Source organism: Exophiala spinifera (genome assembly GCF_000836115.1).
Source record: "Exophiala spinifera strain CBS 89968 unplaced genomic scaffold supercont1.4, whole genome shotgun sequence".
In the NCBI taxonomy this organism is placed as follows: Eukaryota; Fungi; Ascomycota; class Eurotiomycetes; order Chaetothyriales; family Herpotrichiellaceae; genus Exophiala; species Exophiala spinifera.
The window spans coordinates 3,009,400-3,022,641 of NW_015622516.1; the positions used below are offsets into that span (position 1 = coordinate 3,009,400).

General features: G+C 52.6%; 4 protein-coding genes across 4 annotated transcripts; 1 reads left to right on the plus strand and 3 right to left on the minus strand.

Annotated features, from left to right (window-relative positions):
• Positions 1-664: 664 nt before the first annotated feature.
• PV08_06299 (uncharacterized protein) lies at positions 665-2,164 on the minus strand (the record flags this gene model as incomplete). The annotated part of the gene is made up of 1 exon (XM_016380637.1): positions 665-2,164. One exon carries the CDS (start codon positions 2,162-2,164, stop codon positions 665-667), a length of 1,500 nt encoding a protein of 499 aa, XP_016236464.1.
• A 950-nt stretch (positions 2,165-3,114) lies between these two features.
• On the minus strand, positions 3,115-4,539 carry PV08_06300 (uncharacterized protein; the record flags this gene model as incomplete). The annotated part of the gene is made up of 1 exon (XM_016380638.1): positions 3,115-4,539. One exon carries the CDS (start codon positions 4,537-4,539, stop codon positions 3,115-3,117), a length of 1,425 nt encoding a protein of 474 aa, XP_016236465.1.
• Positions 4,540-6,753: 2,214 nt separating this feature from the next.
• On the plus strand, positions 6,754-9,799 carry PV08_06301 (uncharacterized protein; the record flags this gene model as incomplete). Its single annotated transcript, XM_016380639.1, has 2 exons — positions 6,754-6,801; positions 6,989-9,799. The coding sequence occupies 2 exons, from the start codon at positions 6,754-6,756 to the stop codon at positions 9,797-9,799; spliced, it is 2,859 nt and encodes a 952-aa protein (XP_016236466.1).
• Positions 9,800-11,186: 1,387 nt separating this feature from the next.
• PV08_06302 (uncharacterized protein) lies at positions 11,187-12,531 on the minus strand (the record flags this gene model as incomplete). The annotated part of the gene is made up of 2 exons (XM_016380640.1): positions 11,187-12,263; positions 12,322-12,531. 2 exons carry the CDS (start codon positions 12,529-12,531, stop codon positions 11,187-11,189), a joined length of 1,287 nt encoding a protein of 428 aa, XP_016236467.1.
• Positions 12,532-13,242: the final 711 nt, after the last annotated feature.

Sequence of the window (13,242 nt, forward strand, 5' to 3'; positions counted from 1 at the left end):
TCGTCGGGTTTCAGGGGCGGGTGACCAGCGACCAGCGAGTAGCCGTGGAACCGCCGTACGCGTTTGTGCCTGCTGATCGACGAGACGTGAGAAGAAGCACCAAGACGACAGATAGATACAAGTCATGGTTGACCACGTGAGTAAGGGCGATGAAGACTTGTAAATACTCTGTTTTCGTTTGGCGGAACCTGAGATAGAGAGAGTATATATATAGATGCCAGGTTGCCAGTGGGGAGAGGACGCTGCGGACGAGACGGCATGGTTAAAATGGTGTAATGAGAGACACCAGAGGAAGAGCCAAGATGAGGAAGAGCCAAGATGAGGAAGAGCCAAGATGAGGAAGAGCCAAGATGAGGAAGACCAAAAATACATGCCGGGACCAAGTGGAAGTGTATTTGTAGCCTTTATCGCATTGTGACACACTGACCGTCTCTATGCCGTAACATGTTACACACGCTTCAGCATTAAGATTGCTCAACAGTACATCACCGTCTTGTGATGTGGCCTTCGTAGATACCTCGATGGCGTCAAAAGGAAGTATTATCAACGACGAGACAAGTTAACAAAAGGTAGCTGTCAAGATTACTTGCATGTGTCTTGACGCCTCCCCTTTCTCTTTGACGTGACTCAGCCTGTAGCTTGCACAAATTTACAGTATGCAGACCTACAAATTTGCTCCCTGTACCAGCTTGAGCTCTCGAGGACTCGACATCTTCGTCCTCTGCAGCGCTCTGTGCCCTCCGCTCCCCTCCATCAGCTCATTAATCACCTGTTCTCCCCTTTCGGGTCTCGTACGCCACCGCCAACTCTGAACGAGCTGCCTCTCTAGGCCCTTTCCCTCGACGATGTCCGCGATCCACTCACCAATATTGGGGAGGAACTTGAACGCATGCCCACTACCCCCGGTGGCGACCATCACGTTCTCATAGCCGGGAACATAGTCGACGACGAAATGATTGTCCCACGAGTCCGTGTACCAGCAGAGTCTCGTCATGGCGATATCAACCTCACTGGCAGGCAAGTCAGGTAGGAAATCGTCGATGAAGCGTTTTAGCACCCTCATTGCCTGCGCAGGAATTTGGTCCGTAACGGCTTCGGGGCAGGTGTAACGCGTGATGGGAACGCTGCGCTCTAAACCGTCGACCTGCACACGCGGGTTCGTGTACTTCGTGCCCCGGTAGCCGATCTTCATGAATCCGTCGGCCGTGGCGGGGAAGCCGTACAGCCCGCCGTCGGCTCCATCGCGCATCTTGTACTGCCACGACGGAAACCTGTCGGCGGCGTATCTCTGAGTCAGAGCCGGAGGCAGTTTCATCATCACCACAGACCCGGCGGTCGTTTCGCACACCGAGTCTAACGAGGGAAGCAGCGAGGGTGTCCATCCGCCACATGCTAAGATGACGCGGGCTGCATGATGGTGTTTGCCGTCTAGTGTGCGTATGCCCATGACTTTTCCCGCCTTGGATCGGAGGAAGGATTCGAATAGGCCGGAGCGCGCGCCGAAAATCGTGCGTACACCCAACCTCTCCGCCTTGTGAAGAGCAAATGAGCATGCTTTGTCCGCAAGGATGGTACCGCCCGTCGTGTCGAGAACGCCGAGGTGGCTTTGTCCTCGTGATTGTCGGTTGAAAGGATCGATGGCGAATCCAAAACCTCTGTCGTGGGCGATCTGGACATGTCTCGCGTCGGAAGTGATGAGTTGAGAGTCTGGGTGTCCTGCCTCTTGCATGCTCCGTACCGTGGCTAACTCAAAGTCTGGAACCACCGGTTTGTCCGTCAAACTAAGGTTGCCATTGTTGATGAAGACTTTGTCGTCTTTGGTCATCCCCGCCGGTACGGCGTCGCCATCAGAAGCAAGCTCGGCATTCCATTTTTGCCATGCATCAAACGCTTCCAGCGACAGAGCCTGGTACTCGGCCTGAGCTCCGTACGCGGAGCGGAAGATCTTGTTTATGTCGGCCGAGGCGGCGTCGCATCCTTTAAAATACGAGTAGCGGCTCTCATGATATGGCTGTTTGTCGAAGATGGTGATGTTCTTGAAGCCTCGTTGAGCGAGATGTACTGCCGTACTGAGCCCAAATACGCCAGCACCAATGACGATGATTGATGCATTCTTGTCCTTGAGTGGTGGAGGTGCCCCGTGCTTCACTGAATCACTCGGCATCTTGAGTCCGGCTGCCGCGTCCTGGTGTACCAGTAGGAGGACTTGTCAAAAGTAATCACCTACTCAGACGGCAAGTAAGTAAGCTGGCTGAAATAGGTGCTTTTGCTTGAGGATTCTTGAAGCAGTGATGACCTGGGCGTGCGTCCGTGCGAGCGTTTCTCTATAGTTTAGTCGGTATCTCATCTCTTCCTTTAAGATTAGCAAACTGCCGACATGATTCGAGATGGACTGATTATTCTGACCTCGATTTCGAGATATTGCTTGTTGGGCCAGGCATGAGAAGCGACACCAAGCCATGCCGGCTTAGATGATTTGGATATCTCCGCCGGCGGTGATCATCGATAGCGCTTGCACTAAGATGATAACACCCTTTGGCAGACAGCATTGTCGAGCCTCCGGTCAATCTGAGAGGCCACTTTCGCGCCGATGTTTGGAGGATCCTTAAATCGTGGCCACAGACGGCTGATAAGGGCCGGCAGGGTGCACACGGAGAATATGGTCTATTCACTTTCAGAATGCTGCTGGTGGTGACTCTGGCGAGACGAGCCACTGCAGACACCGCCACGTAGTCAAGTCACCGCCACACATCCAGCCCCTGAATCTTCCCCCAGACCCCTGGCGCACCAAACGACCTAGACGTCTATGGGGTCCTACACTCGACTCGGACAAAAGAAAGATGACAACAAAGCACTGTTGGATGGATATTCGGATTGTTACCCTAAGAGAATATTTCGATGTTATACAGTATTCAACAACAGAATCATCATGGGCCTCATCGTCATCATCATCATCATCATAAACAACGCCCAATTCACTCGTATAGTACAACCATATTCGCGCTCACTCCATGTCTGAATCAGTACCATCGATACAACGTAGCTTGACTTCGCTCGCTCGACCAACACAAGAAACGCAAGACTTCGAAAATAACTCATCGCTCATCGCAATTCTCATTTCAAGTTTCCTTTTTGGCTGGCAAAGGGGCTCCTGAGCCACTTCTCCATGACGATGACCGATGCCGATTTGTTGAGTCTGTCGCTTCTCAAACATAAGCAATTGGAGCTCTCCCTCCTTCGTAGTTTGGGCGGTGAAACCGATCTTGGAGATTGATTATGCCGGGGGATGATATGCTGAAAGGCAACAGGTGAGCTAGGGTCAGGACCTTCCAGCTCCGAGTCAATTGTCCGTCTACGCTCGTTGGCTGATATGAAGCTTGATGGGAGGGAGCGCGAGGACCTCTTGGACATTGCTTCGGTGCTTCGCCCACTCATTCGGCTACACTGGTCTGTCGGTTCAGGGCAAGTCGTCGTTAGCTGCTCGTTGGGCAAAGGTGGAAGAGCTTTGTCAAATAACAGTGTTGTCTTGTCTGGTGTACCATGCGTGATCTTCGTGGGACTGCAGCATTTTACATCTCTAGCACCATCATCCGCTGTTGCTGGTCGAGGGATTGATGGGACAGCGTCATCTGAACTATCCTGTGTCCTGGTAGATGCTTTTCGACTTGAAGTGAAGCGGTCTGCCGTACGAAGGTCGGCAAGACTCTTTCGAATACGTGCAATGGCTGTCGGCAGGCGATGTGTGTGCTCAGCATCCTCATCGTCCCAGTCGATGTACGATATTTCTGGGGCACTAGGTGCGACGTGGCGTGGTTGTGTGCTCGGGGCAATGGCGCCAGCGTAACCACCAGTCCAAGGATTGACATAGAAGGCTTCGTAAGGTGGAAAATCGTCAGTTGCTAGTTTAGCACTCCGATTACCACTGGTTCGTGGAGGTGTGTAGAAAGGATCGAGCATCTCGTTGTCTTCTAACCCAATTGTTGATGTCTTGGCCAAACAGAGACCATGTACCACGGAACTCCTGGTGGCCTGATCCGGCGAAGACGATGTGACTTCCCGGGAAGATCGAGAACATGTAGAGATCTGAGAGAAAGTCAAAGATGGGACCGGGGTCGCTGGTCTATTCAGAGGAGTGCTGAATTGAGCTAGAAGACGAGTAGGATGTAGTTCGGGAAGAGGTGAGCTTGCCTCACGACTCGGATGCAGATCTTGATCCCAGACGCCCGAGTCTTGCACAATGGTAACGGATGTACCCTGTTTCGACTCCACAGTACCGCTTACGCTTTGTATGGTAGCGTCTGACACTGTCTCTGATGGCCAAAGTTTGAACATTTCCTCTAGCAGGAGAGGAGATGAGGGTACAGAAGGCAGTGCGAAAGACCTTCTGTTCGATAAACCGAGAACGGCTGAACAGGCAGAAGAATCATGCGACATGGACTGGTCTAGCTGTTCAGAGTTTCGAGATTCGGACCGTTTCGTGTCTCCTCCTTGTGATGCCCGGCGAGCCCTCCGGAGAGCCGGTGACAAAAGATGGCGCATCTTGGATAAGTGCTTTCGAGGCAAAACAGTCGCGGCGTAGTACTGCAGGCAGGCAAAAGGGAAGAAATTGCTTGAGATGTAATGGGGACTTGGGGAGGTGCAACAACTGATTAAGTATCGTTCAAAGGTAGCCAGTGTTACAATTTCAATTTCGGAAGACGAGTGGAAATTGTTTCGCAGGGAAGCAGCTTTAGGAGTATATGAAATAATCCAAAGCGTAGTCCGAAGGGAAATCATCTCAGGTGGCTTTTCATTGCACCCGATTGCTACCACGGAATCGATATCGTACTCCCATGTTCCAGCTTGTCAAGGACTATGCATGTCCAGGGATCGACTGTAGACTGCATTTGAAATTTCTACGGGGCTGAGATGACGCTTCCAATTCGTTTGCTGGGGTTGATCAAGGCAACAAAGGGCAAACTCTTCGTCAAACTGCTGGCGGGTGTAAGAAGACCCGGTCGCATGGGACAAAACATGTTGAAGCTTGCCTCGACCAATTCCCAAGTACCAATAGTAATGGAAAGGGTTCAGGTCTAGTGCAAGGAGAATACCTATGGTGCCGTTTTTGACAGCTGCGATGCATAGGAAAACGAGGCGCAAGACAGATTGCAACCTGTAAGCGTGTCGAAAGTGCATGCTTTGCGGATGTCAAAAGATAGTCGCAATCCCCTAGCCTGGTACTGTACGTGAAGCAATCAGCGTACTTCGGAACTGAAAGAGGAGCATCCGCGGCTCCGGCATTGATGGCAACAGTCCATTGTCCGGTTGACTGCCGAACTAGGCCATGCGCCTCTTCCGTATCCGTCGTATCCCTATAGGAGATGGCAATAGCCATCAAGATCGAGGCTTGAGAAAGGGCTTGTCAAAAAAGAGTTGCCATTCGCCGTTGGGAATCTGACCGAAGCCACTGTACAACTTCGCGGGATGTCAGTTTCGGGACATGGTTAATCTCAGGCGTCAGAAAGGCGTATGCACGTCGACGATCCCGTCACGCACTCCATGAGCAGCACGTCCATTTTTGGAGGGAATCTAAGTTGACAGCTGACAGTTGCAGACAGGAATAAGGAGCGGGCTGCATTACAGAGGATTCTTGAGTTCAACCCTTGCATAACGGATCGATTCCGGTTTGCAAAGCGAGCGCTATTAGAGACGCAGGGGACGAATATCCCTGGTATCCCTGTTCGGCTGAGCTATCGCACTGATAGTCAGGTTGCCACCGTCCGAAACGCGAGAGCAAACCTGCTTGCAGTTGGTACTCAGCCACAGTAACTGAGCCAGAGGGCGAGAGAGCCTGGCGATCCTTGCAACGGCATCCACGGAGCGGCGCGGTGGGATCTGCGCCAGGGGATCCAGACAAGGCCCCGGGGGTTTGTTGGAGCTGCCGATTCGCAAGACTCTGAAAGGCCTTGAGCCAATGCGACGGCCATTTCTCGATGTGCAAACCGTGAGCTGCAGCTTGAAGGGGCCAGCTGCCTGGTCCTGGTGCCTGGTCGATAACAAGATGGTGTGAAGGAAGAAGCGAACCTGCGTGGGAGATTCAAATCTCTGTTTTGTACACGCCTTGTAGCCGACACCTGGAATCTCAATTAGACATACGGACAATACAGTGTGTTCGGTGATCACCATAGCTATTTCCACGAACTCGGTAGCGATGGAACTAGCAGGGGTGTGTCCCAAGAGTCAGGCGTCGATAGCTGATGCCAGCTCATCGCCCGCCAGCGGTGTGAGCGGCCAATGCCAGCCTCCTCGATATTCGCAGCGCAACCGCGAAACAAACACAAACCTGTGCAGGCGATGAGATGCGAAGTCGGCCATGGCAACTGGCTTGACGGACAAGATTCTCGTCTCGACCGTTAACTGTCCTTCAGGTGCCTTCTGCCCGTCATCGTGGCCGCTGTCGTCTGGTCTGTGACGGCGCATCGCGTCCCTCCCGAGGCTGCGCCCGTGATATCGAACTGGTGAAATCGCACCACTACGCACATATAGAGAGTCTACACGTCAAATATCCCTGATAGCCCTGTCCTACTGCTTGCCTTGCAGCTTTGACATTATCGAAGCTCTCCGCAAAGTGGCCTGTGCCAGAGATCGGAGCTGCGACGACAGCTTCCACGATCGTTCTGCCGCACCCACCACTCTGTGAACCTGTCCGCCTTCTCAACACCACAAACCCGCCTGAAGCTGAGTTCATGTGATTTGGCCGGCAGAATCATTTTCATGCATCAACTCAAACACTCCAGATTCTTCAGAGGTGTGCCGACACGGGTGCGTCGCGTCAGCAGTCGCGGGTTCTCTAGCGAAAACCAACCTCCGTGATTTTTGACCACCGCCGCAGGCATTGGACCAGCCACACACTAATTCCAACAAACCTTCATCCTGACCAAGGTCAATGTTACTGTCCAAGGCTCCCAATATTCTAACTGACCTCTGCTCAGCCTTTCTGTACTGCTAGCATTTGCGCGACCCGTCTCACATCTTGGAACCTCAAGATCTTCACACCGACCAACCTGCGCTGCCAGGCGCATTTACCACATTGTCCAACGACCCTCCACCTCCTCCTCCTCCACAACCGACAGTCGAAGTGCCTCGGTCCGGACCTTCTCATCTTGACGACCTTTACGAGTATTACGACCCTGAACGAAAACCCTCACCCCAACGCCAGCAACACATATCTACACCTGTATCCCAAAGACCACCTCTATCCTCACCCTCTAGTGGTATCCGGTCGTTGAGAAGAACCCCGAGGTTGCAAGAGCGCAGAATTGAACAAGCCGAAGGCGTAGGATACTCTCCTACTCCGCGCCCAGACGCCCGCCTTGCCACCCAGTTGAGTGGTTTTGACGTGTCCGAGTCTACAAGCCCTCAAGACTTCCAGCGATTGGTAGAGGACGAGTCATATTGGCCTAGAAGGTCAACGCGTGTCTCTCGACATACCCACAACGCTATCCTATTTGCTTTGGAAGCCATAAGAAAAGGAAGCGGTGTAAATGCAAAGCCATTGACTCCAGATCTGCTTGAGGAACAGGCTCGAATGTCAGATCTGGTAAGGGGCAATGCGCCCGGTGCCACTGCAAGAGTACAGAATGGGGGAGCACCACGAACGGCTGCAGCCGCCGGCACTGGGCCGACCGCAACGGAACCACCTCGATACCGGACTCCCACTGATGTTATGCGAGAGAGGAGGTTGCGGGAAGCTCGCAGAGCCGAAGAGGCAGCAGCCAGGAACATCCAAGAGGAACAGAGAAGGATACAACAGGGAGGACAGGTTGTTGGCGTTGGGGAAGATCAAACACCACGACCAACTGCGAGAACATCAACGGGCAGAACGCAGCCCACGCAGACCTTTCACATACGCGGTCAGTCTGCGCAAATGCCAGCTGGCTCTGATCGGCGGCAAGAGAGCATCGTCCCAGCTCAGGCTGGCCCGTCACGCGCCGGCCTTGTCCCTAGCCAAAGTGGTGGAACAGACCCCCGGCTTTCAGCAAGCACGCAACGAAATCGCACAGAAGCATATGAGCAATTGAACCTTCCCGCAACTTCTAGACCAGCAGTACCTGAACAGACACCACGGATTGCACAACAACCGCAGCAGCCGCCATCAGCAAGACCTCAGCCTCCATTACAGCCGGTACTGCAAGCTGGGCCACAACAAGGACCCCTACCAGGACCACAACCAGGACCCCAGCCCAGCACGCAAACGTCTGGGACGGCTGGTCGCAGTCGTTTCCCCAATGCATTTGAACGGTGGGAGGATCTCTCTGCCCACTGGGAGGGCATTGTATCATCCTTCATTCACCGCATGCAAAACAATGCCGATGAACTAGCTGGCAAACCATTAGAGAAACAGATGGCTCGGCAAATTGATGACTTGTCCGCTGCGGGAGCTAATCTGTTTCACGCAGTGGTAGAATTGCAACGTCTAAGAGCGTCCTCGGAGCGAAAATTCCAACGGTGGTTCTTCGAGACACGTCAAGAACAGGAACAAGCTCAAGAACGGCAGGCGGAACTGGAACGGCAGCTTCGTGCCGAAAGGGAAGCTCGGACCGTGAGCTCCACGTCCATTGAAGTGGTCCGTGCAGATAGGAATCGAGCTGAAGAACTTGTCAAGGAGATGCGAAGAGAGCTGCAAATCAGCAAAGAAGAAGCTAGACGAGCCTGGGAGGAGCTGGGTCGAAGAGAACAGGAAGAGCGCGAAAGAACCATTGCTTTGAGAAGTGGCGAGCCCACACTCATAGGGGGCGTGCAGGTCGTCCCCATGCAAGGACTATCCAATCGACAAATCAGCTCGGCTTACCGGCCGCAGACAAGGGAAGGACCTGCTGGTGGTGCTGGGCCTACGATTCTGTCGGGTCAGCAGCGCTCTGCTGCTCAACGGCCACGATCCCAGAGCCAGACAACAGGAACGTCTTTGGACTCTCCCGGTGAAGAAACCAGACAGTTCACTTTCCAACCTGAGACAGGAGGTTCTCCGACGGTGACGGACCCGTTTACAGAATCCTCCCGTCAGCGTGAAGCAATACAGACAGGCCCTGAACCTGAGACCCAGTTCTACACTACCCCGCCTCGGCCAACAATGCCTCAGACCAGCGCTGCAGCTATCGCCGCTAGTCGTGCTGCCACAAGTGCGGCTCAGGAGCTGCGTTACAGCCAGAGTCCCGCCACAAACTCTCAGATGTCCGGTGCTTTGCCTGCACCAACACGCCGAGGCACGGGCGGTACGGAGCAATCATACATTGCGTCGACCATGTCCGGAGCGTCGGAAGACGAATACACGCGTGATCCACAGGGCCATTCTATACCCTACCGCCAGCCTATCGGTCCATCTGGACTTCGGGCCGAGCTGAGCGATGATGATGGCGGAGAAGGTGATTATTCCGATGAAGACGACGATGACCACACCGCCGATATTGAGCGTGAGAGGATGTATGCGGCACAATACCGTCCTCAACAAGCCCAGCAGCAACAGGTCCAAATTCCACGAACAACTTCTGGTCCCTTACCCGCTATCCCGCAAGGCCGCATGCCAGAGTATGAGGGTGAAGGGTACGAAACCGAGGCCCCGCCGATCGTTACACAAGCTCAAACGGGATGGGAGGAGCTTCAGGCCACCAGACATCGACATCCCACCAGGTTGAGCGACATCATTGAAGAGACGACTCAGCGCACGAGTCCGAGCAGGACAAGCTATGTTTCCGGCAGCGGTCCTCTACCCGGCCAGAGCGAAGGTGGCAGCGGCCCTGGCAACATGGCCTCGCGACGGTAATGGTGAAGAAGTGCACACGCCCATGCTCTGAGCCGAAGTTCTGGTTTCCTCTACGATGCCATGTCTTGGCGAAACTCGCTCGCCAAAGATGCCATTTCGGAGAGTCCTGTTGTTCCTGTCAGGGGCAGATAACAGTGCTCGTTGGGATCCTGACAGACTAGGCAAAGATGACCTATCCCTTTCAGAATGCGAAGACCTCCTGACCATGTCTTGGTTAAGCCCCTGACGTGACTATTGTCTGCTCCTCCAAGTCACGGGAAATTTCAGCATCACATTCTGCCCACTGGATGGCCAAAGGTGTCACCAAAATCCCTTTCTTCCTGTTTGTTCTTCACACCGCGACACCGCAAGCGAGAGACTCGCGCGGAACACTACCCAGTGGATAGTTTGCCCAAACCACCCTCCCCGTTTGTACAAAGCTTCTCTCTGTCGTGTACTTTTCAAAAAGCTCCGGTGGCCGTCCCTTCATCCGTGTTGCGTGGCGTTTTCCATGCACAAAAAGGAAAAAAAAAAACGAAACCGAAATAATCAGGACCTAGGTCAGCCGCCAGATCCGAAAGATGGTCACTTTCGAATTTCCAAAGAAAAAAAAACACCAATGACTGATCACCCGTGATCTTGGGCTGTGATTGGCAACTCTGTCCAGCGAGATTACGGTCACGGTGAAGTTACAGCACAGTCATGGCTCTATTTTCCCAATCTTGTCGGTCCACATGGGGGTGTTGTTGTGTGTATTAGAGTTGAACATAGCAAGCGATGGCGCACAATGGGTTTGCTGAGTTACACCTGCAAGACGTGCCTTTTGACAACACTGGGGGTGTTGTTCTAATCTTTTCCTTCTCCCCCACCAAAATGGGATGCTGGCAGGGGAAACACTGGCACGTGTAGCATTTCTTGCTTCTAGGATACTGTGTGAATCGATCAATATTAATTCCCTTTGTGTATCACTCTACGTCTACGTCTACGGAGGATGGTCCTGTGTCTGAGTGTGATTCTTTGTTTTTCTTCGTTTGTGTCTCTGCAAATCTGCCATTCGTCTGTCTCGCCAATCTGTGTTTCTGTCTCCCATATCCTGTCAGCTTGACAATGAAGCACAAGTAGAAATCAGGTATCAAAAAGACAGTGCCTTCGTGGAAAAGGAAAGACGCATGAGCTGGACTCCGTAACCAGGCCTCCTGCCGAAACGAACAAAACTCTTCCCAATTTGTCGTTCTTCGTGTCTCCCAACTCGACAATTGCCTAGCCATTACCAAGAAGGGTGGTGTGTGTGGGAGTATGTGTATGTGACACATGCACTACTTTCCCGCAAGCCTCTCCTTGTGGTAGTACAATGTGGTGTTGCAGTGGTCCAACAGAACAGTTTCCACTTCCATTTATCACCTGCAAATTAGGCGTCAGGTTTCCATCCCTCGGCGTTGTAGTCAATGGCTGGTGGACTATTGCACCAGCAAGTCAAGCTAAATGGGTTGAAGACGGCTGGCTGATTGCCATTGTTGTAACAGAGCATTGCCTTGCAGGCGGCTTCAGTCATGGTCGCAGCGTTGATATCAGGAACTATCAATGCTCTCGTGGAAAGGTCCATCTTCTCATCAGCGCCGTGGAACATGCAACCACAGTAGCCGTCCGTGGTTTGAATGACCTGCATGTGATAGAAAGGACATGGCTGGCCACATTTGATGCCAAAAATTTGGCGTCGCACCGGTTGGACATATTCGATGTTTGTGATGCTGCGCTCTGTGTGTGCGGCAGACAGAGTGACAAGATCCAAGGCCGTGCTCTGAGTCGTGTCCATTTTGTCGATGTCGATCACCTTGTTACTTCCTGTCAGGGAATAGATGCTCCCATCAGAGATTTTCTGTATCCAGTAAGTGATGAAGTTGGGATCGTACATGTTGACAGCGATGCATTGGCAGTCGGCAACCTGGATTTGTGGCTGACCCTCTCCTTGCTTGACGACCTTTGGGACCAGGGCCAGGCTTGGCTCAGGGTCAACACCAATACCGCCACAAGGTAATGAAGCGCTTGCATTCACAATCAGAGTATCTGCAACCATTCCTTTCAGTTGTATGTAGACGCTCAACACGTTGTCCATAAAGTAGGGAATAATCGAGGAAATGGTTGCCGTGTTTTGTGGCTGAATACTAAGTGACTGATTGAGAAGTTCCGGCGTGATGTCTTGCGCAGGCGGAGGTATGAAGGTCGGAATCGCAGTGTGCGCTGGCGTAGAAGCAGTTGGCGATTCTTGTCGCCGACGGAGGTCATAACGCATTGCTTCTTCTGGATATTGTTCATCGAAAATGTCCTTTTGCACAGCCAGGCGACCTTCGTTCTCAAGTTGCTGCAATATGCTCTCCTCTTTGGCAAACCATGCCTCCATTGTGCCGCAGTAACAGTCTTGATCCAACACTGAGTAGAATGGTTCGGTAGCGCTGGGACATTCGAGACCTTCACAAGGATCCGCAAACTGTTCAAGGCACATGTCAGGTTCTCACTTCTCATGTCCTCGATCATCCTTTGCTTACGAGGTTAGTTGGCATGTCCGGGCATTGGCAGGAAAGCAAATAGCCATCGAAGCTCGCGTCGCCGAACAAACAAGGCTTGAGGCTGCATAGCTGTTGTGCCAGATTCAGTGAGCCAATATCATCTGCGAGTTCAGCGAACCATTTTGCAGGTCTTGATGCCACCCCCGCGACGAATGAGAACGCGACAGTGGCAATTATCGCAAGCTGCATCTTGGAAGTTGGCAAGCAAGATGGCCTCAGTAGCAGAGATGATGGTTTGAATGGTGATGCGAATTAGGTTGTACAAGAAATGAGGGAATGATAAGGGAAGTGCCTAGGAGAGATGAGGTGGTGAGAAGAGGAAATTTCACGGTGAGGCAAAGTGAAGCACAGCCCCCGATGCAAAAGTCGCGTATGCCATTGTGTAGTACTTGCCAAATACAAACCGGGGAAGACGTGGCAATCGCGATACCAACGGCGGTCACTGTGCTGTGAATGTGAAGCGACGTGTCGGCGGAGAAAAGCTGCACAAGGCCTCTGCACAAGGCTTCAGCACCCTCCTTCTCGGTTGACAGAGGTGTATATGCATTGCTGTAGTTACAATCTGCGGAATCTGATCGTGTATATATACACGCCCAAGCGCAGTCTGCCATATCAAAGACCATCTATGGAGTACACTCTCTGAGCAACACCAAAGCCAAGTTCGTACTCGTAGTTGAGCCTGTGCGGATACAAGGCTGAACTAGTCCTGTTATGGACCTCAAGGCTGAGCAAGGCTGAGCAAGGCTGAGCAGGGCTGAATGGCCAGAGCTTGGCTCCACAGGCGCAGGGCTCATTCTCCGACCATCAACCTCGGGATCTTCCTTTGACCGCTTCACCAACTGTTTGTTGGCATCAATGCAGCTGACAACCAATCCAAGATTTCTCTCTCAGCATCTTGTT